At 62.9% G+C, this 24695-nt stretch overlaps 3 protein-coding genes across 4 annotated transcripts; 1 reads left to right on the top strand and 2 right to left on the bottom strand.

Moving 5' to 3' along the window:
• Positions 1 to 1323: 1323 nt before the first annotated feature.
• On the bottom strand, positions 1324 to 3059 carry SELENOM (selenoprotein M). The gene is made up of 5 exons (XM_075433624.1): positions 2932 to 3059; positions 2822 to 2857; positions 2683 to 2717; positions 2128 to 2206; positions 1324 to 2035 (listed from the first exon to the last, which is right to left on the bottom strand). The coding sequence occupies exons 1-5, from the start codon at positions 3049 to 3051 to the stop codon at positions 1823 to 1825; spliced, it is 483 nt and encodes a 160-aa protein (XP_075289739.1). The 5' UTR covers positions 3052 to 3059; the 3' UTR covers positions 1324 to 1822.
• Positions 3060 to 3161: 102 nt separating this feature from the next.
• On the top strand, positions 3162 to 14373 carry INPP5J (inositol polyphosphate-5-phosphatase J). Of its 2 annotated transcripts, none has more exons than XM_075433622.1 (12): positions 3162 to 3410; positions 5291 to 5401; positions 6939 to 7047; positions 7657 to 7773; positions 7844 to 8019; positions 8623 to 8734; positions 11355 to 11464; positions 11804 to 11993; positions 12231 to 12368; positions 12762 to 12854; positions 13080 to 13184; positions 13324 to 14373. In XM_075433622.1, exons 1-12 carry the CDS (start codon positions 3220 to 3222, stop codon positions 13942 to 13944), a joined length of 2073 nt encoding a protein of 690 aa, XP_075289737.1. In that variant the 5' UTR covers positions 3162 to 3219; the 3' UTR covers positions 13945 to 14373. The 2 variants fall into 2 exon arrangements, with proteins under 2 accessions (XP_075289737.1, XP_075289736.1); XM_075433621.1 differs by lacking the exon at positions 3162 to 3410 and adding an exon at positions 3552 to 4324.
• Positions 14374 to 14473: 100 nt separating this feature from the next.
• On the bottom strand, positions 14474 to 17459 carry PLA2G3 (phospholipase A2 group III). The gene is made up of 7 exons (XM_075433623.1): positions 17033 to 17459; positions 16821 to 16953; positions 16608 to 16742; positions 15930 to 16435; positions 15693 to 15822; positions 15417 to 15551; positions 14474 to 15206 (listed from the first exon to the last, which is right to left on the bottom strand). Exons 1-7 carry the CDS (start codon positions 17457 to 17459, stop codon positions 15005 to 15007), a joined length of 1668 nt encoding a protein of 555 aa, XP_075289738.1. The 3' UTR covers positions 14474 to 15004.
• Between the last annotated feature and the right edge of the window lie 7236 nt (positions 17460 to 24695).

Genomic DNA, 24695 nt, shown 5'->3' with positions numbered 1-24695 from the left:
CTGTGGGCAGGGCCAGGCAGGGCCAGGCAGGGCTGCCAGGGACGCTCCCCAGCTTGGTTCGCCTCCCACGCTCCAGCGGGTTAAGTTATTTGTTGTCCAGGAGTTGTTTGTCCCACCAGGCACCACCCCTGTGTCCCTGGGGAGGCCCGGGCACAGCTGCACCCTTGGGCCCTGGGACAGCGGGGGTCGGTGGCCGAGCAGGGTTGCGCAGCCCAGCCTGGGCTGTGGTGCATTCCAGAGGCAGCGCGCCCGCGAGCGGTTCCCCTCGGCCCCCTGCAAGGAAGCCCCTCTGCCCACTGCAGGCCCTGCTCGGTGCCACGTTCCTGGGGACAGTTCCACAGCCCCGTGCTGACACCCTGCTTCCCACTGCGCATGTGCACCTTGGGGTGCTTCCACACTGGGGGGCTGCGGCACCCGTGTACCAGGGAGAGGGCAGGGAGGTGAGGGCTCCCGGGGGAGTGAGGGGCCCAGGGGGTGAGCCGGGATGGCAGCCCCCACTGTCCTCCCCAGCCCAGCTTGGGGCACCGCGTGCTCAGCGCCGCTCACCCCTCCGCCACTGTCTCTGCACCCATGTTGACACGTGTACCAACACCAGCCAGGCAATAAAGGCTCATTCTATAGGGCATCGCCTCCGCCTTGGGTCCTTCTCCCCGGCTGCGCCGCTGCTTTGTGCTACCAGTGCAGCACCCGCTGCGGCGGGGGGGGGGGTGGTAGCAGCCTTGCCTGCTCCTGGACCCCTCTGCCTGCAGCCCCATGGCCCACCCGGCCGATGGGAAGATGCAGGGCACGTGCTGCTCCTGCTCAGGGACGATGCCTGGAGCCAAGGGGCACCATCTGTGTCCCACCCTGACCAAGTGCTGGTGGCTCGCTGCCCCGTGCCGCCCCTAGGCCTGGTACGGAGAGGAGACCCCCATGCTGCCACCAAGACTGCGTGGAGCTGGGTCTGCAAACAGCGCAGCTACACCCTGCTCCCTTCCCCAGCCGAGGACCGGATGTCCCCACCGGGCCAGCGCAGCCATCGGGCTTCTGCTCAGCATTGCAGGACCCACTCATGGGCTCGCACCCATTCCCCTGCACCCTGTGAGAGCAGCTCATCCCAACCCTTGGTGCCCCATCCACCCACCCATTCGTTGTGCTGGGGAGGGGGTGGCACAGAACAGCACGGTTGGTCTGTGGGATAATTTGTTGGCTTGCCAGCGGTGCCTGTGACCCTGCCATGCCCTCCTGCCTCTGGGGCACCCAGCTCCTCCCGGCACCCTGCAAAGAGCAGTGCAGGGTGCAGCCCACCAAGCCCTCCCTGGAAAGACGACATGGTGCAGCCGATCGTATGCAAGGGCTTTACTGGGGGCTCAGTACTAGGCAACCCTGCTGGGGTGTAAAGCCATGCTCCCCCAGGGACAGCTCTCCCACCTCTGGGACTCAGCACATCTACCCTCAGCACCTGGGGCTTTCTGCTGAGGGTTTCATCCTGTCCCATACAGGTAGGATACCGCTGCCCAGCGCCAGGAGTCAGCTAAACCTCGGGGCATGGCAAGGGAGCACAAAGAACGCTGCTTCTCCCAACCAGCCAGGGATGCTGGGCTGCAGGGGAGGGAGGACAACAACAGGCACATGGGACCTGCAGCAGGTCCACAATGCCCAGGAAGCCTCTCCTCAAGGCTGGAGCTGCTCAGGGCTTCCTTGGGGCAGAGACTACACAGCACCAAGCATCGGCAGGGGCACCTTCACCACCCCACAGTACCGTCCCCAGATGCTGTAACAGCCTTATCCCTGCACGCTGGTGACTGTCTGCAGGACCCTCTCCCAAGCATGGCACCCCCCGCTAGAGGTCTGGGTGTTCTCCTTCGTCATGTTTGGGAGGGTTCTTGCCATCAGCGGTGGGAGCTTGGTGGAATGGCAGGGTGGGCAGAGGCCTGGCAGGGGCAAACTGGAACTCCTCAGGCACGGGGGCATCCGGCGTCTCCTTGCGGTAGAAGCCCAGCTCCTGCACCAGCTGGTTGATCTCCTCCCGGGTCATGTCACTCAGGGGGATTCTCTGCACACAGACAGGGATTGCAGCCTGGTGCCTGCAGGGCACTGATCACCCCAGGCCCTGCTGTGGCAGCAGACGATGCACGGCCTGCTCACCTCCAGCTCCTCGTAGCGGTGGCTGAGGAGCACAAGCTCAGGGTCAGCGCCGGGCAGGTGCTTCATCTCCAGGTTATGGCTGGGCGGTGAGTTAAGGAGCAGGTAGTACTGGGCAGGCCCATGCAGCCCCCATCCCATGCTGTCCTCCATCACATCCCATTCCCTCCCATCCCATCCCGTCTTCCATCCCATCCTGCCCTGTCCCATGCCGTCCCCCAACCATCCCGTCCTCCACTCCTCATCCAGTCCCATCCTCTGTCTCATCCCATCCTTCCTCCTGTACCATTCTCCACCCCATCCCCCCCTCCATCCCAATATCCCCCCCCCCCCCCGCCATCTTCCATCCCCTCCCATCCCTCATCCTGTATCACCCCGTCCTCATTGCATCCTGTCCCGCCCTCCATCCCATCCCGCCCAGCCCTGTCCTACCCCGCCCCATCCCATCCCCTGTCCCCATCCCCTCCCGTCCCGCCCGCCTCCCATCCCATCATGTCCCCCGCCGCGGGCCTGCTCCCGGGGCGCGGCCGGCAGGGCTGCCGCGGCACCGGCGGGTACTAGAGGGGGATGTCCTGGGTGACGAAGGCCTTCACCTGGGGGCAGAGCGGGCGGCCCGGCCCGGCGCGGCTCAGCGGCGGCCCGGCCCCGGCCCCGGCCCCGGCCCCGGCCCCGGCCCGTCCCCCGCGGTGGCACCTACCTCCCTCAGGCGGCTCAGCCGTCACCCGCCGCAGCTCTGCGGGAGGAGACGCCCCGTCAGCCCCGGCGGCGCCCCCGGCGTCCCGCGCCTCCCGCCCGCCCCGCGCTCACCTCCACCTTGCCCCGGGCCAGGTCCCGCAGCTCGGCCCCGCCCAGCCGGGGTCGTCCCGGGCCGCCCCCCGCCGCCACCAGCAGCGACAGCGACAGCGCCAGCAGCAGCGCCCGCCGCATCGCGCCGCCACGTCACGGCCCGCGCGCGCGGGCTGCCCCGCCCCGGCGGCCGCGGGCACGCGCACGTGGACGGCGAGCAGCCACAGCGCGAGCACGGGGACCTTGCGCACACGCACAGAGAGCAAACGCACGGCGCTCGTGCACAGCGCGAACGCGCGCCCCCCGCGAATGCACGTACCACGCACGCCCACCCCCACGCGCACCCGCATCGCAAACGCGCGTGTGCGCACCGCAAACGCGCGCTCGTATGCACACTTGCGCACCACGCACCGGCAACGCGCGCCCACCGCAACCTGCGAACGCCCGCACAGACCGCGCCCCCAGCAGCCCGTCACGAGAGCGGGGCGGGGCGGTGACAGGTGCGCGCGGGGCGGGGCGGGGCGGGGCGGGGCTGCGCCTTTGAGGCGCTGCGGGGGGGGGGAGGGCGCTGCCGTCACGGGGCGCGCGGTGCTGCCGGGCGGGGCCGCTGCCGGTGCCGCCGGCTCGGGTCTCTCCCTACGATGGAGCCGGCCCGGCGCGGCAGCGCGGACCAGAGCTCGGCCGCCGCCGCCTCGAGGCCCCGCCCCGGCCCCGCGCGGGGCCCCGCGCCCGCCGCCTCCCCCGGGCGGCCGGTGCCCTTCGGCCCTGGGGGCTCGTCCCGGCCCCAGCCCGACGGCGGGGCCCCGGCGGCGCCTTTCCTCGGCGGCGGCGGAGTCCCGGGCGCCCGCAGGAGCTCCCGGCCGGACGCCGCCGGCGACCCCTGCCCCTACGGCTGCCCGCGGCCCGGCGGGCCCGAGGAGCGGGCTCCGGCGCGGGCTGCTCAGCCCTTGCCGCCGGAGGTCGGCCGGGCCCAGCCCGAGGGGGCCGGCGGGCCCCACGCCTTCGCGCTGCCAGCCCTGCTGCCCCCCAGCCCGGGCGCCCCGCCGGGCCGGCCGGCCGGGCCGTCCCCGGCGTCGGGCCGACCCGCCTTCGCCGAGCTCGGCCCCCTGGAGCGCGCCGCCCCCGGGAAGCCGCGGCCCGCCGAGCGGAGGGAGATGCTTCCCAAGGCGGAGTCCAGCGACCGTATCTCGGCCTGGGCGGGCTCCTCGACCCGGACCGGCGGCCTGCCCAAAGCCGTCTCCAGCGAATTCATCGCCGGCGGGCGGGCGGGCCTGTCCAGGCCGGCGGCCCTCTCCAAACCGGAGCCGGACGAGCTCTCGTTCTTTGGGAGGTCCCTCGGCCCGCCGAGTTCCAGCGAGTCCTGCGACGCGCTCCTGGGCTGCTCGGGAAGGGTCCCGGCGGACGGCTCGTTCCGGTGAGCAGGTGTTGCTGCGGAGGGAGAGCGGGGGGGAGCGATGCCCGGCCGGAGCTGCCCTTGCTGTGAAGCAGCGGGCAAAGCCCCTTGCGGACTGGGGTGCCCCTTTCTTTCTCCCTGTTGTGCGTGGTGGTCAGCTGCCGGGGATCTGGGGTGAGGGGCTGTGGACAAGCAGGGTTGATGGGGGGAAGGGGGGATGGCCGCCGTCTGTGCAGGCAGCACCTGGGGGAGTGGGTGCTGCACGGGGTGCTGTGGCAGAGGCACAGGCTGTGGGGCAGGTGCCATCTGCCCCCACTGTCCCTGAGCTCTGGAAATTATGTGGCACTGCTGTCCCTTGCTGCTGACATGTGCCCCCTGTGACTGAGGCTTGTCCTAGCGCTGCTGAAAGAGCCCACTGGCGCGTGCCACGTAACAGCGTTAATGTGCTGTGACTGATGGTGGCTTTGCACTGGTGAAGGACACTGCTGCGGGGCTTGCGGTGCTGCTGCTGTCACGTGTGATGCCCTGGCATTTGAGGCTGGCTGTACTCTGGGGCAGAATCGGGGGGGCTGAGATCTGGGTCCTTTTCCCCAGGAGACCAAGCGATGCGTGACTCCTGAGGAAGGGAGGGGAAGAGTTGTTCTGGGGACGCCCTGTCTCGCCAGCTGCATGCTGTGCCAGCCTGCCTGTGTCAGCGGTGATGAAAACGAGGGCTCTTTGTGCTGGTTTCTAGAATTTCGCCGGGGCTTGGGTTGGAGTGGGGCTTGCCACGCACCAAGGTGCAGACCCTGGGGGAATTTAGAGGCAAGGACCTGTCTCTCTCAAACGGGAGTCAAGGACCTGGTGCGTGTGTCCTGGCTGAGCTTCGACTGCAGCTGCTTCTGTTGCAGGGAGAGCACTTCCTTGGTGGAACTGGGGGCTGAACAGGTGAGACAGGGAACACCTCTGAGCCCTAGTGTTAGCTTGTTGTTCTTCTGTCCTCCCAAGCATCACAGTGGTCACCTGGAACGTGGGCACAGCCATGCCCCCAAATGATGTGACATCCCTGCTGCACCTCAACACGGGCGAGACAAATGATGCGGACATGATCGCCATTGGGTAAGAGGATGAGGTGCAGGGCCCCTTCCCCTGTCCTGCCACTTCCCCTTTCAAGGGATCTCCGTGGGCCTGTGGGGCGGGGAATGGAAGAGCTGCAGCCCCAGCCTCATCAGGTCATGGTGAACAGGGAGGGGTGTGCATTGCAAGTGGTAAAATATCAGAAAAAGTGGTGGAGTATCCGCTCCTAGTAAAATGGGACTGCTAAGAGGAACTGAAACCCTTGAATCCTGAGTGGCCTTGAACCCTTAAAGAGCCTGTAGCTGGCTATGCCGTGCAGAGCTGGGCCTCGGCAAGCGCTGCTCTTGCCATGAGCCCTGGCAGTCCTGGGATCAGGTCTGTAGAGGCATTTAACTCACCTGATGGAGTCCTCTGGGAGCATTTTCCTCATCTCAGCTTTTACCCATGATATGCAGGCCTCAAGGGCACAAATCTGCTGTTCTCTCGCAGCTGGATTGGCTCTGTGCCTGTGGCAACACTTAACTGCTGGCAAGGCAGCGCCGCGTTGGTGCGGTAAGGCTTTATTGGTGTGGCTGGCAAGAAAAGCTCTGCCAGAGTCTAAGGGAAAACTGGTCCATCGAGGTTTGCTGTGGTGTGTGTGGATTCCTGGGAAGACCAGGGACGTGCTGCCTTTGCACAGGGAGCGAGAAGCAGCCTCTGCCTGTGGGTGTGAGGTTGGAAGAGCTGGATCTGCATCCAGGAGGCTCCTAGGGACTCCCCCAGTGCTCCTCACCTCAGAGAAGGAGAGGTGTAAGGCTGAGGCTGCTGGAGCCACAATGCTGTGTTGGAGCCAGTGTCCTGGTCCCCTTGGGCTTGCGGACCAGCTGGATGGGGCAGTGTGGGGGTGGGGAGATAGACCCAAGCCTGGATGGGTGGGGCAGGGGGTGTAGCTGACAGCAAGGGACTTGCTGGGGCAGGGTGTCCTGCTGCTTCCCACCTCCAGGGTGTCTGCCTGGCTGTGTCCTTCCTCTGACCTGTGTCTTTGTGCCCTGAGCACTTGCTATTTTGGGGAAAGACATTTCCTGATTCTGCCGTTCTCTGTGGACGTTCTCCTTCCCTGTCTTCACTAATTGCTGAGCCAGGAGGGGCAGTCTTAACCTTCTGTTTGCTGCTGCTCTGAGCTTGGTGGCTAGGATGCATCTGGACACCCTGTGCTGAAATACTGGTGAGACTTGGCTTCTCTGTAGAGACCAATGCAGCTGAAATGTCCTGTAAGCCCCTCTTGCACCTAGAGATAGGCTTTAGACTGCTGCTCACCCCTGTGCAGCTGAACTGCTCCTGTTTTAAAAAGGGCGAAGGCCTTGTGCATTCAGGGCCGCTTGTGTCTTCTGCTAGCACATGGCCCAGCATTGCTGGAGCGAGGGTCTGGCTGGTTTGGGCTCTAAACCCAGGGTCCTCCCTTGAACTGCGCTTCCTGCTCTGCCCTGCCCTGGCCTGGCTGCCCAGTGCTGTGCTTTAGCACCACTCGCAAGGAGCTCTCACTAGCTGGGACACAGACACCTACCTGGTGTGGCTGAGGGACCTGCCCCTTTCCTCCCAGGCTGCAAGAGGTGAACTCCAAGATAAACAAGCGCCTGAAGGATGCCCTCTTCACAGATCAGTGGAGCGAGCTCTTCATGGATGTGCTGAGCCCCTTCCACTTCGTCCTGGTAAGGAGGTCCCAAAGGGGCTGGGCAGCTGGTGTTCCCTCTCTGCCTGCCAGGCAGGTGGGCTGTGGGGAGAGAGAGTTGGATTGCAGGGACGGAGGGAGGAGGTGCAGTGGGAGAGCCCGACTGGAGGGACAGACTGCTGGAAGGACAGCCTGCAACCATCCAAGCAGCGTGTGGGGCCTGACCTGAGGGCTAACAGTGCATCTTGCCAGTGTGCTGTCTGGCTTGTGCCACCCTGCTCCCTTTCCTGTGCCGTAGGCTTCCCCTGTAGTGCTTTGGGGTACTTCTTGTTGCCTTCTGCATTGCACCAGGGTGAGGAGGCGAATGTGGGAACAAGCCTGTGCTTCTGGCAGCAGCCTGCGGGTCCCAGGGCAGGTTCAGCTCCCCATGGCACTTGCCCCAGAGCGTACCTGAGCTTTAGGATTGCTGGGCTTATCTCAGCTGTCAGTATTCAAGAGGGTGTGCCTAGATCTCTGAATTAAATGTGCTGTTAGCCATCTGCAACGTGGGGGGCATGCAGAGGATGGAGATGCTGTCCCTATGGCCTGGAGGTGGGGGAAGCTGTCCCTGCCCCTATGGGCTCTGCTTCAGCCCCTGCTCCCATTCCAGGTCAGCACAGTGCGGATGCAAGGTGTGATCCTACTGGTATTTGCCAAGTACTACCACCTCCCCTTCCTGCAGGACATCCAGACAGACTGTACGAGGACGGGGCTGGGAGGCTACTGGGTGAGTGTGGTCCCAGGGGAGGTGGTGAGGGGCTGGCTTCCCGAGGAGTCATGGGATCCTCTTGGTGCAGGGCAACAAGGGTGGGGTGAGTGTTCGTCTCTCCATCTTCGGCCACATGGTCTGCTTCCTGAACTGCCACCTGCCAGCGCACTTGGAGAAGGCGGAGCAGCGCAAGGAGGACTTTGCCACCATACTGCACATGCAGCAGTTTGAGGGGCATGCGGCCAGCGGCATCCTGGACCATGAGTGCGTACCCCACCACTTTGCTCCGCAATCTGGGCCAGGGATCTAGTGCCAGTCCCCATCCTTGACCACCTCCAGACAGGGTCTGGGATCTGTCCCCTGAATCCCAGCACAGCTTGGAGATGGAGTCTTGCCTGCAGAGCTGCAAAATTGTCCCATGGCCCAGTGAGGACCCAGCATGGTGGGGTAGGTGTTAAGAGCGGTCCTTGGTCTCCCCTGGGATCAAGGTGTTGGTCCAGGCCTGGTGCTGCTCCCGCCATACTGGTGCTGTTGGGATTCGGGGCTGGTGAGGCGGAGGGCCCGGCCCTGCCCTGGCTGTGCAGTCCCAGTCTGGTAGGTGCCTCATGGTGGAAATCGCCACCCTCAATTTCTGCCGGGGAAGTCAAGCCTGTTTGGTTAATGGTGCTTGGTCCTACCTGAGGAATCCTGGCAGGGCTGGCAGCTGGCCAAGGTGTTAGCCGAGTGCCGACCTGCGCTGGTGCTCCTGAGAGCGCCTGTGCTGCAGGCCGAGGCTGCCCAGAGGCTGAGGATGTTCTCCACTTGCTGCGCTGCCTGGCTCCGGCCGCCTTGGCCCTTCCAGCCCCTTGCCCTCCTTCCCACCCACAGCCTCGTGTTCTGGTTTGGGGACCTCAACTTCCGCATCGAGAGCCTCGACATCCGCTTTGTGAAGTATGCCATCGACAGCAACATCCTCAGCCAGCTCTGGGAGAAGGACCAGGTGAGAGCCTTGGGCGATACTGTCGAGCCTCTGCTGGGCCCCGAGTGGCATTTGGCTCTTGCCAAAACTGCCTGTGCAGCTGTGGGACAGGGCACGTCCCCTCGCTGCCCATGGGGCACAAAGGGCCCTGGCGCTGTGGGGAAGGGGCGGCACAGTACCAGGATGGTTTTCGTGGGAGCTGGGCACACACTTCCTTTACTGGTGTGCTAGGAAGAGCTGGGGGAATTGGGTCTATGAACTTGCTGCTCGTATGGCATGGACAAACCCTGAGAGCTGTGTGGGGCTGCCAGCAATGGGGCAGGGATGACTGCGGTCGAGTTCAGGATCCTGCGTGGAGGAAGCAGGGCGATAAGCAGGATCAAAACCTTGGACCTCAGGAGGGCTGACTTTGTCCTCTTCAAGGAGCTACTGGGAGGAATCCCGTGGGCCAGGGCTCTCGAAGGCAGGGGGGTCCATGAGTGCTGGTCGCTCTTTAAACAACACTTCTTCCATGCACAGGAGCAATGCATCCCCCTGAGAAAGAAATTTAGCAAAGGAGGCAGGAGACCTGCATGGTTAAACAAGGAGCTTCTAGCGGAGATCAGGCAGAAGAGAAAGGTCCATGGAATGTGGAAAGAGGGGCAGGCCACTTGGGAAGAGTACAGAAACGTGGTGAGAGCGTGCAGGGATGTGACGAGGAAGGCCAAGGCCCACCTGGAATTGAAGCTGGCAAGGGATGTCAAAAACAACAAGAAGGGCTTCTTCAACTACATCAGCAGCAAAAGGAAGGCTAGGGACAACGTGGGGCCACTGCTGAATGAGGCGGGTGTCCTGGTGACGGAGGATGTGGAGAAGGCAGAGCTACTGAATGCCTTCTTTGCTTCAGTCTTCAGTGCTAAGACTGGCCCTCAGGAATCCCAGGCCCCGGAGGTAAGAGAAGAAGCCTACAGAGAGGACGACTTTCCCTTGGTCGAGGAGGACTGTGTGAGGGATCGCTTAAGTGATCTGGATGTCCACAAATCCATGGGCCCCGATGGAATGCACCCACGAGTGCTGAGGGAGCTGGCGGATGTCATTGCTGAGCCACTCTCCATCATCTTTGAGAGGTCCTGGAGGACAGGAGAGGTGCCCGAGGACTGGAGAAAGGCCAATGTCACTCCAATCTTCAAAAAGGGCAAGAAGGAGGACCCAGGGAACTACAGGCCGGTCAGCCTCACCTCCATCCCGGGAAAGGTGATGGAGCAGCTTATCCTGGAGGCCATCATCAAGCAAGTGGAAGAAAAGAAGGTTATCAGGAGTAGTCAGCATGGATTCACCAAGGGGAAATCATGCCTGACCAATCTGATAGCCTTCTACGATGACATGACTGGCTGGGTAGACGAAGGGAGAGCTGTGGATGTTATCTACCTTGACTTCAGCAAGGCTTTCGACACAGTCTCCCATGATATCCTCCTGGGGAAGCTGAGGAAGTGTGGGCTGGATGAGTGGTCGGTGAAGTGGATAGAGAACTGGCTGAATGGCAGAACTCAGAGGGCTGTCATCAGTGGCGCTGAGTCTGGTTGGAGGCTGGTAACAAGTGGTGTCCCCCAGGCGTCAGTACTGGGCCCAGTCTTGTTTAACTTCTTCATCAACGACCTGGATGAAGAGTTAGAATGTACCCTCAGCAAGTTTGCTGATGACACCAAACTGGGAGGTGTGGTAGATACACCAGAAGGCTGTGCTGCCATTCAGCGTGACCTGGATAGGCTGGAAAGCTGGGCAGAGAGGAACCTGATGAGGTTCAACAAAGCCAAATGCAGGGTCCTGCACCTGGGGAGGAACAACCTCATGCACCAGTACAGGCTTGGGGTGGACTTGCTGGAGAGCAGCTCTGCGGAGAGGGACCTGGGCGTCCTGGTGGACGACAGGGTGACCATGAGCCAGCAGTGTGCCCTGGCTGCCAAGAAAGCCAATGGGATCCTGGGGTGCATCAAGAAGAGTGTGGCCAGCAGGACGAGGGAGGTTCTCCTTCCCCTCTACACTGCCCTAGTGAGGCCTCGTCTAGAGTACTGTGTCCAGTTCTGGGCTCCCCAGTTCAAGAAAGATGAAGAGCTACTGGAGAGAGTCCAGCGGAGGGCTACGAGGATGATGAGGGGACTGGAGCATCTCTCCTACGAGGAGAGGTTGAGGGAACTGGGCTTGTTCAGCCTGAAGAAGAGAAGGCTGAGAGGGGACCTTATAAATGCCTACAAATATCTGCAGGGTGGGTGTCAGGAGGATGGGGCCAAGCTCTTTTCAGTGGTGCCCAGTGACAGGACAAGGGGCAATGGGCACAAACTGAGGCACAGGAAGTTCCGTCTGAACACGAGGAAGAACTTCTTCCCTCTGAGGGTGACAGAGCACTGGAACAGGTTGCCCAGGGAGGTTGTGGAGTCTCCTTCTCTGGAGATATTCAAGACCCGCCTGGACAAGGTCCTGTGCAGCCTGCTCTGGGTGACCCTGCTTCGGCAGGAGGGTTGGACTAGATGACCCACAGAGGTCCCTTCCAACCCCTACTATTCTGTGATTCTGTGACTGTGTGCTGGAGGCAGGTCTCGGGGGCTTGCAGAGGGGCCTGGCCATGGGGGCTGGTGTGGTCCCTGACCTGCTGTCTTTCCCACAGCTGAACATTGCCAAGAGCACCTGGCCTGTCCTCAGTGGCTTTCAGGAGGGACCCCTGAATTTCCCACCCACCTTCAAGTTTGATGTGGGCACCAACAAGTACGACAGCAGGTAGGAGAGCAGAACTCAAGTGTGTGCAGGGCCTGGGAGCAGGTGGCACGCTGAGGGATGCAGGAGTGGTGGGGCTTAGAGCCTGGGTGGGTGTTGGTGCTGCATGCGGATGGAGGGGGGGGCCATGCTGGGGCAGGCACGGGCTGGACTGGGGACAGCAGGCTGGGTCGCAACTGTTGTGCTGGTGCCAGTGCAGGTCTGTCCCTGCAGCCACACTGAGCTGTGTGCCGAGATGAGCCACGTCCCCTGCCTGCGTGTGCCGTAGTGCCAGGGGGAGGCAGTTTGGGGTGGAGCCCCCTGCCCCCTGCCAGGCAAGAGATGCCCCTCTGTGCCCTGCAGTGCCAAGAAGCGAAAGCCTGCCTGGACCGATCGCATCCTCTGGAAGATCAAATCTCCCAGTGCTGGGCTTGGTGCGGGCGGGCGCCGGCCCAGCCAGGGCATCCTGTCGGTGAGCCAGCTCTGCTACTGCAGCCACATGGAGTACACAGTCAGTGACCACAAGCCGGTAGCTGCCATCTTTGCAGTGCAGGTGAGCACTGTCCAGGGCCACCGGGCACACAGGCAGGAGCTACAGGGGTGAGATGCCTGGCTAGCGTGTGCAGCCTGTGGTGGGGTGTGTGCGGCTTATTGTATTTTTTTGTTTGGAAAGCTCAGCTGTCTTGCCACTGTGACTGGGGACTGCTGTTGGTGTATGCATGGGTGCCCTGGGCAGCAGGGGCAGCGCTCTTTGGCATGCCCTTGCGCACCGTGTATGTGTCTCTGACAGTTCACTTCCAAGGCAGACAAGCCCCCGGTTGAGATTCATGTGGCTGACGAATGGAGCAGGCCTGAACAAGCAGTTGTCAGGTACAAGATGGCTGCTGGCTTCCACCGGAGCTCCTGGGACTGGATAGGACTCTACCGGGTAGGTGCTTGGGGGCTGCTGGGGGTGGAGGGAGTGGGGAGCACTGCACAGCACTCTGGGGTCCCTTCTGAGCTACCCCCAACCAGCAGACACAGGCGCGTGGCATGAGCGTGTGCTCTGCGCTCTCTGCTTTGGGGAGGCCCTGGCAGTTGGCAGGCTTTAGCCCTGCTTCAGGACGCTCAGATTCAGCAGTTCCTTCTTCCTCCTGCTCTGTGGGCCCTGCAGAGTCCAAAGCTCGGCACTCCTGGGTGGCTGCAAGGCAGCTCTTGGTGCCCCTGTGCAAGGAGAGGGGGCTGAGGAAGAGGAGAGCTAAGGCCAGGTGTAGGTGTGAGACTGCTGAGCAGGGCTGATGTTCCCCCACTCACCTGCATTCTCCCATGTATGTGCACACAGGTGGGCTTTCGGCATCCTAAAGACTATGTGTCCTATGTCTGGGCGAGGAGCGACGATGGAGAGCGCTGCCTGGAGAAGCAACTGTGTGTGCAGGTGAGCTGGGGGCTGCCCTGCTGTCTCATTGGGTATGTGTGCCCCATTGCAGGGGGACAGTGGACCCTTTGTGCCCCTGATGGGGCAGGAGGGCACCTCCTTATTGCTTTGTGCTGAGCCCTGGGGAGGCCCCCTGTGCTGGCATCAGGGATTTCTGCTCTTGGCTGGAGCTGGAGCTCTCTGTGGGGCTGGCCCTGGTGCCCATCAGCTGTTTCTGGGCTACAGGTGATGTTCTTGGAGGAGGCCCTGCCCAAGGGGAAGGGGGAGTACATCCTCGGATACTACAGCAACACCTCCGGCAGCATTGCTGGCATGACTGAGCCCTTCCAGGTCAGCACGGCCAAGAGGCGGGGGGCTGAGGGAGGCAGGGGGGATGGGTGTAGGGGTGCTTGGCTGCAGGAGCCTAGCTGCTGTGGTGCCCCACAGCCCCCTGTGAGGATCAGCCAGCAGTGCTGATGCAGGGGTGCAGATCTCTCTGCCCAGGTCAGAGGAGGGCAGCAGCCCCACGGACAGCTCAGGCACCAGTTCAGAAGAGGAGGATGACAGCACACTTGTCCTGCTGGCCCCCAAATCCCGTAGCCCCAGCCCAGGCAAGATGAAACGGCACCGGAGCCGAAGCCCCAGCCTGGCCAAGTTCCAGGGCCTCATCCTGCGGCCATCAAGCCGGGACAGGGTTACAAGTCGCAGCCCCTCACCCCAGAGCCGCCGAGGCCTCCCTGGGGACATCCCCACCATCCACCTGCCCCAGGAGGAGCTGAGGTGCCATGGAGCCAAAGCCAAGGAACCAGGGTGGGCAGCCGACAGCCAGGAGGACAGCTGCTTCTACCAGACTGTGCAGGAGCAGGGTGGTCCCCGGCATGTCTCTGCCAACAACCCCCTGGCCAGGGCCGACCCCAGGAACCTGGGCCTGCTGCCTGCGCTTCGCCTGGAGATGATTGACCAGGCCATGGGCCGGCGGAGGGAGAGCATGGACCAGGGCCATCCCTGCCAGAGGATGAGCCCCACCAGTCCCCCTGGCTGCAGCCCCTCCCCAAAGGAGGGGGGCAGCCCCCAGGAACTCGACAGCCAGAGCTGTGCCATGGGCCACTGATACAGTGGCCCCTTCCTCCTCTCTGTAGTGCGCTTGCTGTGTGCTTTCCTCTGCCACTTTCCTGCTGAGACACCCTGCTCCCTTATTTATTGCAGTGACTCCTTGCCCCTGTTGTGTGCCTGGCAGGTGGGGGGCCTCCTGCCCTGGCCCAGTGGGGCTGGGAGGTGGCATATGAGAGGGAAAGGCTGGTCTAGTGAGGTGGCGAGGAGCCCCTTTCAAAATCTGAAGTGCAAGATCCTTCAGTCCTAGGGCAGGAGTGCTGGCCTTGCGCCTGAGGTAGGACAGGAGGGGAGGGCAGGGCTCTGGCAGCAATGGTGATGGGCAGAGTGAGGACTACCCCAGGGTACCCCTGAGATTGAAGCTTGCTCCTTCCCTGTTGCTACCACTGTGCCACAGCCTTGGATGTAGTGCAAGCGACAAAATAAACTGTCCTGCCTACCCCAGCTGCACTGTGCTTACTGCGGGGGGGGGGGGCGGGGCAGGACCACAGCGCGAACAGGGGCAGCTAGCTCAGCCCTGGTGCCACACCATCAGACCACCCTTTATTTATCTTCTGCTGCACACAGGGACTGTGCTGTCCCAAGGGCAGAGCCCTGTGCCTGCCCCTGGCTGCTGCCCCCCAACCTCACCCCAGGACTTGGAGCCAGCACTGACCTGAGGAAGGGGGCCAGGATCATGCCACACTGCTCAGGGAAGGGGCACAAATCCACGCGGGGTGGGAGGGCCCTGCCATTCCCCCCCACATAGGGGATCCAATGCCCAGAGCACCCCCCCCCCCAATGCCACAACAGGGGAGGAAGATAGTGGGCTTCCCATTTCCCAAGCCTTCCTTTCCCCTTGCTTTGATGCTCCCAGATGGCAGTCCTCCCAGCTCAAGAGGCTTCTCAGTCCCTCTGCCTGCCCCTACTCCAGCTGTGGTCCCCCAGCTCCATGCAGTCACGCTAGCAGCCATGCTCAGTGCCATCCTTTGTCTCAAGGACCAGAAATCAAGCAGCTCTGCTCCGTGGCTGCTGCACAGCACATCCTCCTGCCCATACAAGGCAGCACTGCTCAGGCATCATCAGGGCACCATGTGGGGCTGAGCACCCAGCTTCTGCTCCAAGGCCAGCCGCAGACATCGCTCATAGAGGGTGCCACCACTGTCCTTTGTCTTCCAGTCTAGATGACCGGCATTGGCAGTCACATGCAGAGGACCCCAGCGCCTCAGGGTCTTTTTGAGGTGCTGTACAGGTACTAGCAGAGCCCGGGTTGCTGTAATACAGCTGCCGGAGAAGCAAAGCTGTGAGCATCACCGACATCCACTGCTTTCCACCCCAGGCCTGTTCATGGCACAGTAGAGCAGGGGATAACTCTTGAAATGCCCGCTTCATGCTAAGCCTGCAGGACAGCACCCAGCCCCAAGGGCATCCCTCCTGCCCGTGGAGGGTAGGAAGCCCCATGCAGGCTACATTCCATTGACTCTCCACACTTACTTGTGCTGTGGCCCCTCACCCGGGCTGCAGTCAGTGGGTGGCTCCAGAACAAAGCAGTCTGCGGCAACCCGATTGGCCAGGACAGCCACCTCTACATAGCTGAGGTCCCTTGCCCTGTGCAGGAACCGTGCCAGCCTGTGGGCACAGGAGGGCAGTGGTCAGCAGCTGCTAGCCAGGGTGGGCATCCCACTGGGTCCCACCTTATCTGACCCCTAATCTGTCTGCACAGCACCGTGTGATGGTGGGACAAACCCTGCCTTTTCCTCCCAGACATACCTGCGAGTGCAGTTGCAGTGGAAGAGTGTCCGGGTGTCCACATTGTGCAGCTGGTACTTCACCTCACCGGGTGCGATCTGGTGCTCGCACTTATCCAGGTGCTTGTAGCACCTGCACACCCTGCCCAGGCCTGAGGACAGCAGGCAGTGAGGGGCACGCCCGGCACACAACCTCGATGGGCTGAGGCCTCAGGACACCCCAGCTGTGGCACATGCTCTGCTGCCGGCACCGACTCACCCCGCTGCCTGGGCCCTGCTGGGGCAGGCACTGGGGTGGCTCTGCACCGCTCCACAGCCGGGCTGGATCTGATGCCACCATCTTCGGGGTGGGCCTTGCAGGCAGGGTGTGCTGAGCCCCCAGCCCCTTGCTGTGCTCCTCCTGGTGCTCGCCTGCCTCCAGCAAGGTCCTGTTCCAACACGGTCATTGCTGTTGGGGGGCTGGGCTCCAGCCCCCATGGCGCTGCTAGGTGCTTGGTTGCGGGCTCCACCTTGTCCCTTGCGGATGCAGGGGACAAGGTACCTGGGCCCCGCAGCCGCTGGGCTGTCGCAGGTCTCTGTGCCTGGCGGAGCCCGGGGTTCTGCTGCAGTCCCTGATGGAGCCTCTTGTGCCCTGCTCTAGAGGGCTTCCTTTTCTTGCTCAGGGGCTGCACAGCAGGGCTGCCCACCTCCTCTGCGGGCGGGCTGTAGTGGTACTGCCTCTGCTGCACCATCCTGGCCAGGGGTACTACACCATAACGCTCGCACCTGGGGACACCACATGCCAAGAGGCCTCGCACACCAGCCCTGCCACGGCCCAGCTGTGCCCCCCTGCAGCTGGCGGGGCAGCCAGGCAGGGCGCGCGTGGCCGCAGCAGCGGGTGCCGCCGGCCGCGGGGCTGCAGCAGCGGCCGAGACAGGGGGGGCCCCGCGGCACTCACCCTCCCCACCAGTGCCACCGGACGCACTGCTCGCTCTCCTCCAGCACGAAACACGGCACCTCCAGCAGGTCGAAGAAGGTGACGCCGATGACGTCGGAGACGGTGTCGTTGAGGGCCCGCAGGCACCGCCGGAACCTGCGGGGCAGACGGGGGCGGTCAGCGGCCCGGCGGGTCCCCGGCGCGCCGCTCGCCCCGGCCCGAGCCCCGGCGCACCTGGCGTCACAGTCGCAGTGGGAGATGGTGTGCAGGCGGTAGTTGCGGATGCCGTAGTTGAACTGCAGCGCCGTGATCTGCGCCGAGCACTGGTCGTGCTCCCGGCAGCACCGGTCGGGGCCGCGGAACAGACCTGCGGGCAGCGCCGGTGAGCGCGGTCCCGCCGGGCGGACGGGGGTGCGCCCGCCCGCCGCCCGCGCCCGCGCCCGTACCCAGCTCGCTGGCGTTCCCCGCCGAGTCGCCGGCTCCGCACCACAGCGTGCCCGGCAGCGTCCAGCCCCGGCGGCGGCGGCGGCCTCCCGGCGGCGCGGGGTCGGTGCAGGCGGCGCGGCGCCGCCACAGCGCGGCCAGGTCCCGCCGCAGCGCGGCCCTGGGGGCGGCGGGCGGGCGGCGGGCGCACGCGGCGCGGAAGGCGCGGGCCAGGCGCGGGTCGCGGCGGGCCCAGCAGGCGCGGAGGCGGCCGCGCGCGGCCCACACGCTCTCCACCAGCGCGCCCGGGCCGCCGCCGCCGCCGCCCAGGAGGGCCACGTAGCGCGCGCCGCCCGCTCCCGCCGCCCGCCGCACGCACACGCCACCGCCGGGCCAGGCGCGCGCGCATGCGCACACCGCTGCACAAGCCACCACCGCATGCGCCCACATCCCAGGTGCCGCGCGCCCGGCCCACTCCCCGCGCCCGGCTTTAAGCCCGCGCCCGGCGGCGGACCCAGCGCTGATTGGGCCACGCCAGCTGGCCCCGCCCCTCCTCGGGGAGGGCGAGCGGAGGCGGTGCGGGGCGGGGGGGGGGGGGTGGAGCCTGTGTCCCCTTGGCCGGGCGGCCGCGGCCCCGGGCACCCTCTGCCCGTGCGCGCCGTGCCGGGGCGGGCACCCCCCCGCCGGGCGCAGCGCTGGGGGCGGCCCCAGCCCCGTGCCGGTGCAGAGCCCGCGGGCGGGCACGTGCGTGTGCCTGCGTGGGGGTGTGCACTCCCGGGACCGCGGCTGCCGCGTGCGGAGCGTCCCAGGGGCGGAGGCCGCGGCCCCCCCGGGCGCCCTGTGCTGGTGCCGGAGCTCTGCAGCGCGGAGGGGCTTCCTCCCGCTCGGAGGGAACCTCCGCGTGTGTGCCCGTCGCGCCTGGCCCTCTTCCTGGGCACCACTGGGGAGAGCCCGGCTCGTCCTCCCCGCGCCCTCCCTGCGGGTAGTGCTGCACGTTCGCAGGATCCCCTCTGCTCCGGGCCCAGCGGCCCCAGCTCCCACAGCCCCTCCTCACAGGACGGGTGCTCCCGTCCCCTCCCCAGCAAGGCCACCCCTTGCCCGGGTGAGCACAGGCTGGAGAGGACACAGCGATCCCCGCCCCCCCCCCCCCGGCTGGCAGTGCTCTGCCCCACACAGCCGGGACCACTGGGGGGACACATCCCCAGCTCCTGCTCAGCCGGTGCCCGTGGGACCCCAAGGTCCATCCCTGCGGAGCTGCTTTCCAGCTGGTGGCCCAGCCTGTGCTGGCGCATTTCCCACTTGGTAACCAGGATTTCTTTCCCCTGGAAATATCCCAGGACCACGGCTGGGCTGAGGGGCAGTGCTCACGCCCCCCACCCCACATGAAGGGCCCCGGTGCCCTGGGGGAACGTTGCTCAGGGTGGCCGGTGGTTCCAGGAACCCCCGTCCTGTTGCATCGCTGCTGCGTCCCAGAGGGATGCTGGCCCTGCCCTGGAGAAGTGGCCCACCAGGGTCCAGCTTCACTGCTCTGTGCCAAGGGGCGACTGGGAAAGGACTGGAAAGGCAAGAAAGGAAACAGAAAGAGCCACCATGATTCCTTCAGTGCCCTGACTTCCAGAGCCAGGCTGGGGTTTATTTACTTGCCAAGGATGATGCTCTGCCCTGCTGGGGTTCTGCATGCGCGGGGGTCGGGGGGCACGGTTCGCCGAGCCGCGTGCACCCAGGGCTACTGTGGGGCAGCCAGGGGCTGGCAGCCAGGGGCTGGCAGCAAAGCCTTATCTCCCCTTGTCAGGACTTCCCTAACAGCGCGGACAGGTTCCAACGCCACAGACAGTGCAGAGTTCACTCTGCAGCTGTGACATGGCTGCCATGCGCCACCCGTGACATCGCCTGAGGTGTCGCAAAGGTCTCCCAGCTGCTGTGTCACCTCCAGGCTCGCGTGGCCCTGGTCTCGTGGAAGGACAGCTCCACCCTGGAGGCTGTGTTCACCGAGCGTGGTGGGGGATGGCACTGGGGAAGTGCTCTGCTAGGGGACACCCCAGCCCCAGGAGAACCAGCCTTCAGCCACCCACCAGGCACCACAGAGCAGTCCTGCGGTGGGCTCTGCCACACTGCACTGCGCTCCTGTCCCCAGCACCCCCGGTGTGCCCGGGGCCGCCTGATGCCCAGACTGTGCTCACCGCCCCGCGGGAGGCCCGCAGGGAGAGCCCCACGCCGGCAGCATGGCGCAGCCTTGGCTGCCAAGTATGTGAGCACATCAGGGACTCAGGACCCAGTTTGGGTTTGTCTGGAAGATAACGGCGGATGAGGAGGGACGCCTGGCGCTCCAGCCTTCACCGTCCAAGCAGCCGGCGGGGAGCGGGGCGGGGGGGGGGGCACAGGGCTGGTCCCACACTGCAGAGCACCCTGCTGTCTAACCAGGCGACTGCTGCCCTGGTGCTGGCTGCGGGGGGGAGGCTGGGTTCTGGCTGGCCAGGGTGCGAGGCCGAGCCCTGGGCTGCCTGCCCTGATGGGCAGCACTGCACAGCCCTGTGCCCGACTCGGCTGACGTGGCTCAAGGTCACAGGCAAGGCTGGCGCGGGGCTGAGACACCACGGGCTCACCCTGCCCGCACTGCCTGCACTGCTGCACCACTGGGCCTGCAGTAGAGGAGCACTGGGCTCTGGCAGAGATGCCGGCAGCGGTGGTCCCGTGTGGTGAGGGTGGCCAGCGGGTCCTGGGCTGGGTTGGCAGGAGTGCAGTGATGGGCTGGTGAAGCGATTCTCTGCCCCCCCGCTCCGCACACCATGTCCCATTTGGGGCTTCCCAGTACAAGAAAGACATCTCATACTGGAGCGAGGCCAGTGGAGGCTTCCGAGCCAGTCGGGACTGGAGCTGGGCTTCCTTGGGCTGGAGGAGGGGAGGAGAAGTGGGACCTTCTCTGCCCTGAACTTCAGGTCGCGGCAGGGCTCGTTCCTTCTCCTTTTGTACCCGCAGGGCCAGCATGGGCATCAGGGTGATGCTTCCTCTGGGGACATCCTGCAGGCAGGGGCTGAATGTCTGGACTGTGTGGGTGACTGCCGGACCTGGGGCCTCATCCGTGTTCCAGAGCTGACACATCCCTGGCTGCTCCCATGTCCAGCCTTGCCCTTTGCCTCAGCCACCCAGCAGCGCTGGCTCCCCACAGGCGTGTGAGTGCGTGCACCACGCATGCTGCCAGCCGCATGCTGCTCATGTCCCCCCGGGAGAAGCACCGGTGGATGGGGGGCATGTCTCTCCCCTCTGTGGAGAACGGGCTGTTACCCTGCCTGGGGCAGAGCCAGAGGAGCCTGAGCTTTTTGCAGTGCAAGCAGGGAGGGGAGCTGGCTCTGCAGAGCCCTGGGTGACCCCAGCCAGGTCCTGCATGTAAACACCAAGTGGCTCAAGGACTGCCATGGGACACTGCCCTTGGTGTGGGGCATCCATGATGGTATTGCATAAGGACTTGCGGCAGTGCTGCATACGAGTCTAAGGTGGAACTTACAACTTTGTGGAGATAAAGAAAAAGGGGTGAACATATGTCCATCCTGTTCAACAGGTCATCCAGAGCATCCACAGCTCTGGACACAGGAGACTTCTTTATGTGGGCAAATCTCTTGCAAAAGTTGAAGCCAAAACAAGAGTTAGAGCAAGCAAAGGGATGATGCAGTTAGTTCACACCTGAGGTGAGGTTATAAACTCAGCCAGCTTGCAGACCCAGAGGACACTCTTGAGGGCTGCTGTGGACTCACCTACAAGTTCCTCCATCCTCTGCTGGGACATGGTGGGTTGGGGCTCTCCCCCACTGGCAGCTGACACAGTCTCTGACTGGGTGCCACCACATCTGTCACCCACCTTTGCCTAGGAGAGCCTGGGTGGAGCTGTGGCTCTGTATCACGTCTTTGTCCCACTTGGGTCCCCTCCTTTGGCACCAAAGACCCCACGACAGGGTCACTCTGCCATGCTTCTGTGGGCACCCTCAGTACACAGCAGCCAGGAGAGCTCCAGCATCTCCACCCCAGCCTGCTGGATGAGGGTGGCTGGGCTGGCAGGAGCAGAGCTCAGTCGTTCCATCAGCCAGTGGCACTGGGAGGTGGTGGGGGAGTTAGGCTCTTCTGCTGCTTTCACGGCATCTGACTGCTCCCTGGCTGCCACCTGGGACCAGAGGCCAGGGCAGTGGGCTCAACTCACCCGTGCCCTGAAGCCCTGGCTCTACAGGAGAGCACTGTTTCAGGCTGGAGTTGAACTGGTGTCCATGGGTTCTCAGCCCACCCTGGGCAAGGACAAGCAGGGCATGCCCTGCCTGCACAGCCAGGCCCACATGGGATGTGGTGTGCACTGCAAGTGCCTTAAGGAAAGGACAATCTCTCTAGGATGTATCATCTAGTACAGGTTTATAGGGAAGGGATTAAAAAGGGGGAATTGTCTTCTCTCTTGCAATTGCCAGGCTCTCAGTGTAGAAGGCTGGGTCCATCAGCTATTTTCAGTGCAAGTCTTGGCTGTGGAGATGATGGGGAGTCACACCAGGCTCCATGGTCACCTGCAGGTCCTGCGGCTCACAGGAGTCCTCTCCTGCCCTGGGTCCCCAGCCAAGAGTGCAACCTTCTAAAAGCCTATTCCAAGGGTCAAGGAGCACCCTGAAGGTCCTGGGCAACCTGGTCTAGGTGACCCTGCTTGAGCTAGGGACAGAAAGCCCAAAGACATAAGAAAAACGAAGATGAAAACTACCCTAAAACCTCCCCAGGACACACGGGCTTCTCATGAGAGGTCAGATCCTTATGCTAGGAGGAAATTCCCACCATTTTCTGCCTTGCCTTAGCCCTAGGCACATCTCAGTGCCACAGTGTACTCGGGAGGTGCCTGGTTTTACTGCCCTGGTGAATGCATTTGTTTAAATTATGAGAACTACCTAGAAGGAAGCAGCTCTGCAAGCAGGAGCTGGTACCTGGCTGATACATATCACTGCACTTCAAGGTGTAGGTTAGGTAAGTGATGAGTTAGCAGGACCCGAGTTGACCAACAGCACGAGGAGCAGCAGCTCAGAAGCAGGGACCCACTTGTCAGCATGTGTTGAGGCTTGGCAGAAACCACGTGGGCTGGCAAGCTGGAGAGCAGGAAATCTCACAGGGTCGGGGCATTTCTGGAAAGCAGAGTCTGCTTTGCTTTGGTGTCCAAGGTAAACCGTGTGCTGGTATTTTCATCTCTTTGAAAATGAGATGAAGGGACCAAAGCAGCTTGACATGAGAAAAAAATTGCCACGTGCTCCAGGTTTGCTTAACAATGTGTGTGTTGGATGCGACTGTGAGGTTCTACAACTGATGGGGAGATCTGGGTGCCTACAGCAGTAAGTGTTGTATCATGCTAGGTGAATCATTAACCTGCAGAGTAAGGTTAACAGGTCACAGCATGTATGTCTGCGTTACTCCAAGTGTGGGCAGAGTCGGGGCCGCCGTGCAGCCAGCTCCACCTGGAGCACAGCAGACCCGGGGGGTCCTTTGCTGGCAGGACTGCAGCCTGTTGGCTGTGGGCCTCAGCCATCCACACCCCGGGCCATCATCGTACAGCTCAGCAAAGGGGTAGTGAGTGCAGAACAAGCCTAAAAGCTTGAGGTTTCTTCCTTGAGCCCTACACATCTCCAGATAAATCCAGTAAAGGAAGTAGCCAAGCTCACCCGGCCTTGGGCCCCAAGGGATTTCTCCCTCCTGCTAGAGCTGAGTCTGGTGCAACCAGACCCTGGGCTTCTCCTGGCTCAGTCCAACGAAATGGCTGTTGCAGGTCCCATTTGTAGGTCCAGCCTAGAAACAAGGCAGACACACAGAGACACACAATCTCTACAGCAATTTCTACAGGGGGTGAGCCGGAGGAACAGCCACACCACGGAGCCTCCAGAGAAGCTGCAGATGTTTACCAGCAGCAGGATGAGGCCAGCTGTGCCCAAGGGTGTTAAAGGGCGTTGGCAGTGACAGAGCAGGGCAATAGCACAGGGCAGAAATTTGCAGAATGAGCCCCAGAGGCAAGGCGACTTTGCTGACACAATGGATTTCATGAAGGAGGCCGGGACGCGGGAGCTTCCTTGTCCTCAAAGACAGTGTCCTGTGCCTGTGTTGCCATCAGAAATGGTGACTCTGCAGTAGCACCAAAATTTCGTGAGCAGCACAGGGTGCCCATGGGCAGGGAGTGAATCTGGCCTAGGAAACCACTGAGTTAACTAGCAAATAGAGCGGCTCTTCCAGAAATCTGCTAGTGGAATATCCCTGAAGAAAGGACAAGTGCTGGTCAGAAGGTGGCTTGGTTTTGTTTCAGATACTCACAGCACCTCCAACGTTGCTTCAATTCATGCTGGTGTTCATGTCAGTCAACTTGGAGGGCCAGGGCAGCTTCACAAGCTCTCAAGCCTTGGGACCACCTTTACCACTGTGCCCACACGGCATTCACAGTCACCTTGCAACCTCCTACCCTCTGGGGACAACAGCCACCTCTCCTACCCTCTCTGCCAGAGGTTCTGGGGGCATGCAGGGACAAAGTTTTATTTTCATCAGTCTGGTTTTGGTTTACACCCTGGTCAAAGCAGAACTGCCTGTTTTTCTTGGAACGCACAAATGAAAACCCAAGAGAAGCCTCATGAGCGTTGCAGCGCAGCTCCATCCTGCAACAGACCTAAGTCAGGCTTATGTACTGGTGCAGTCTTCCTAATTTCAAACACCACCCTGACTACTCAAAGATGGAGGAGCTGTAAGAAGGCATAGTTTCTATTTCACTCACGTTTCAGTTAGCGATGATGCACTTGCCTGTGAGAGGCCAGGTCCTCAGCTGAGAGTGGCGACTTCGAGCGGAAACGGCAACTCGGGCAGAGGAGACCAACGCGCCGCTTTTACTGCATGCGTGGCCAGGCAGCAACTGGTGGCTCCTTCCTGATGGATCATCATGCCTGCAGCCTTCGCAAGCAGGCCAAGATTTGCACAGGGCAGAAGACCCCCAGGTGACCTAACGCATGGAGGTCCTTGAGGTTCCCCTGCCAGCCTAGCACAGGGAAGAGAGGCAAAGGGATGGAGGGCACAGCTGGAGTCCTGGTCCTGCAACAGCAGCGAATCCTTGGCCAAAAATGGCTCCCAGGAGCCCTGGCAAGGGGCCTTGCTCATTGCTGCAGAAGAAGGGGAAAAACGCTTGGGGACCTGTGCTAAACTGCATGTGGGAAAAAACTCGTTTCTGACCCCAAAACTGGCAATTGGTTGTTCCCCTGTTCCTGGGGGGATGCAGTGCCTATGGGATTGCCACGCCTGTGGAGATTCTGTGCCCACAGGGATGCCATGCCCATGGGGATGCTGTGCCTACGGTGGTGCTGTGCCCGTTTGGGTGCTGTGCCTACGGGATTACCATGCCCGTGGGGCTGCTGCGCTCGTTTGGGTGTCATGCCCATGGGGAGGCCATGCTCACGGAGGGGCCGTGCCTACAAGGATGCCATGCCTGTAGTGGTGCTGTGCCCATTGGTATGCTGTGCCCACGGCCTGCTGGCGCTGTGCAAGGTCTGCCGGTGCCTGCTGCGGGGTCGGGGGGATCAGTGGGACTGTCAGCTGGAACTGCAATCTGGACCTGTCAGACAGTGAGTGCAACCCCTGCCTCCACCCCAAAAGGACTTTGGCTTCCCCCAGCTACAACTGCAGGTGATGGCCCAGTCCCCACCGTGGCCCT

This window comes from Opisthocomus hoazin, chromosome 12, assembly GCF_030867145.1.
Source record: "Opisthocomus hoazin isolate bOpiHoa1 chromosome 12, bOpiHoa1.hap1, whole genome shotgun sequence".
In the NCBI taxonomy this organism is placed as follows: domain Eukaryota; kingdom Metazoa; phylum Chordata; class Aves; order Opisthocomiformes; family Opisthocomidae; genus Opisthocomus; species Opisthocomus hoazin.
This window is presented reverse-complemented; position numbering and strand designations above follow the sequence as displayed.

Bases quoted from the DNA above. Each gene is read 5' to 3' on its own strand.
- PLA2G3 (XM_075433623.1), bottom strand. From the start codon at position 17,459: ATGTGGGCGCATGCGGTGGTGGCTTGTGCAGCGGTGTGCGCATGCGCG. The intron at 15,823-15,929 runs GTGAGTCGGTGC...TGCTGTCCTCAG, and splicing joins AGCAGGGCCCAGGCAGCGGG to GCCTGGGCAGGGTGTGCAGG. The intron at 15,552-15,692 runs GTATGTCTGGGA...CTGTGCCCACAG, and splicing joins CACTGCAACTGCACTCGCAG to GCTGGCACGGTTCCTGCACA.
- INPP5J (XM_075433621.1), top strand. From the start codon at position 3,552: ATGGAGCCGGCCCGGCGCGGCAGCGCGGACCAGAGCTCGGCCGCCGCC. The intron at 7,048-7,656 runs GTAAGGAGGTCC...CTCCCATTCCAG, and splicing joins GCCCCTTCCACTTCGTCCTG to GTCAGCACAGTGCGGATGCA. The intron at 8,020-8,622 runs GTGCGTACCCCA...TCCCACCCACAG, and splicing joins AGCGGCATCCTGGACCATGA to CCTCGTGTTCTGGTTTGGGG.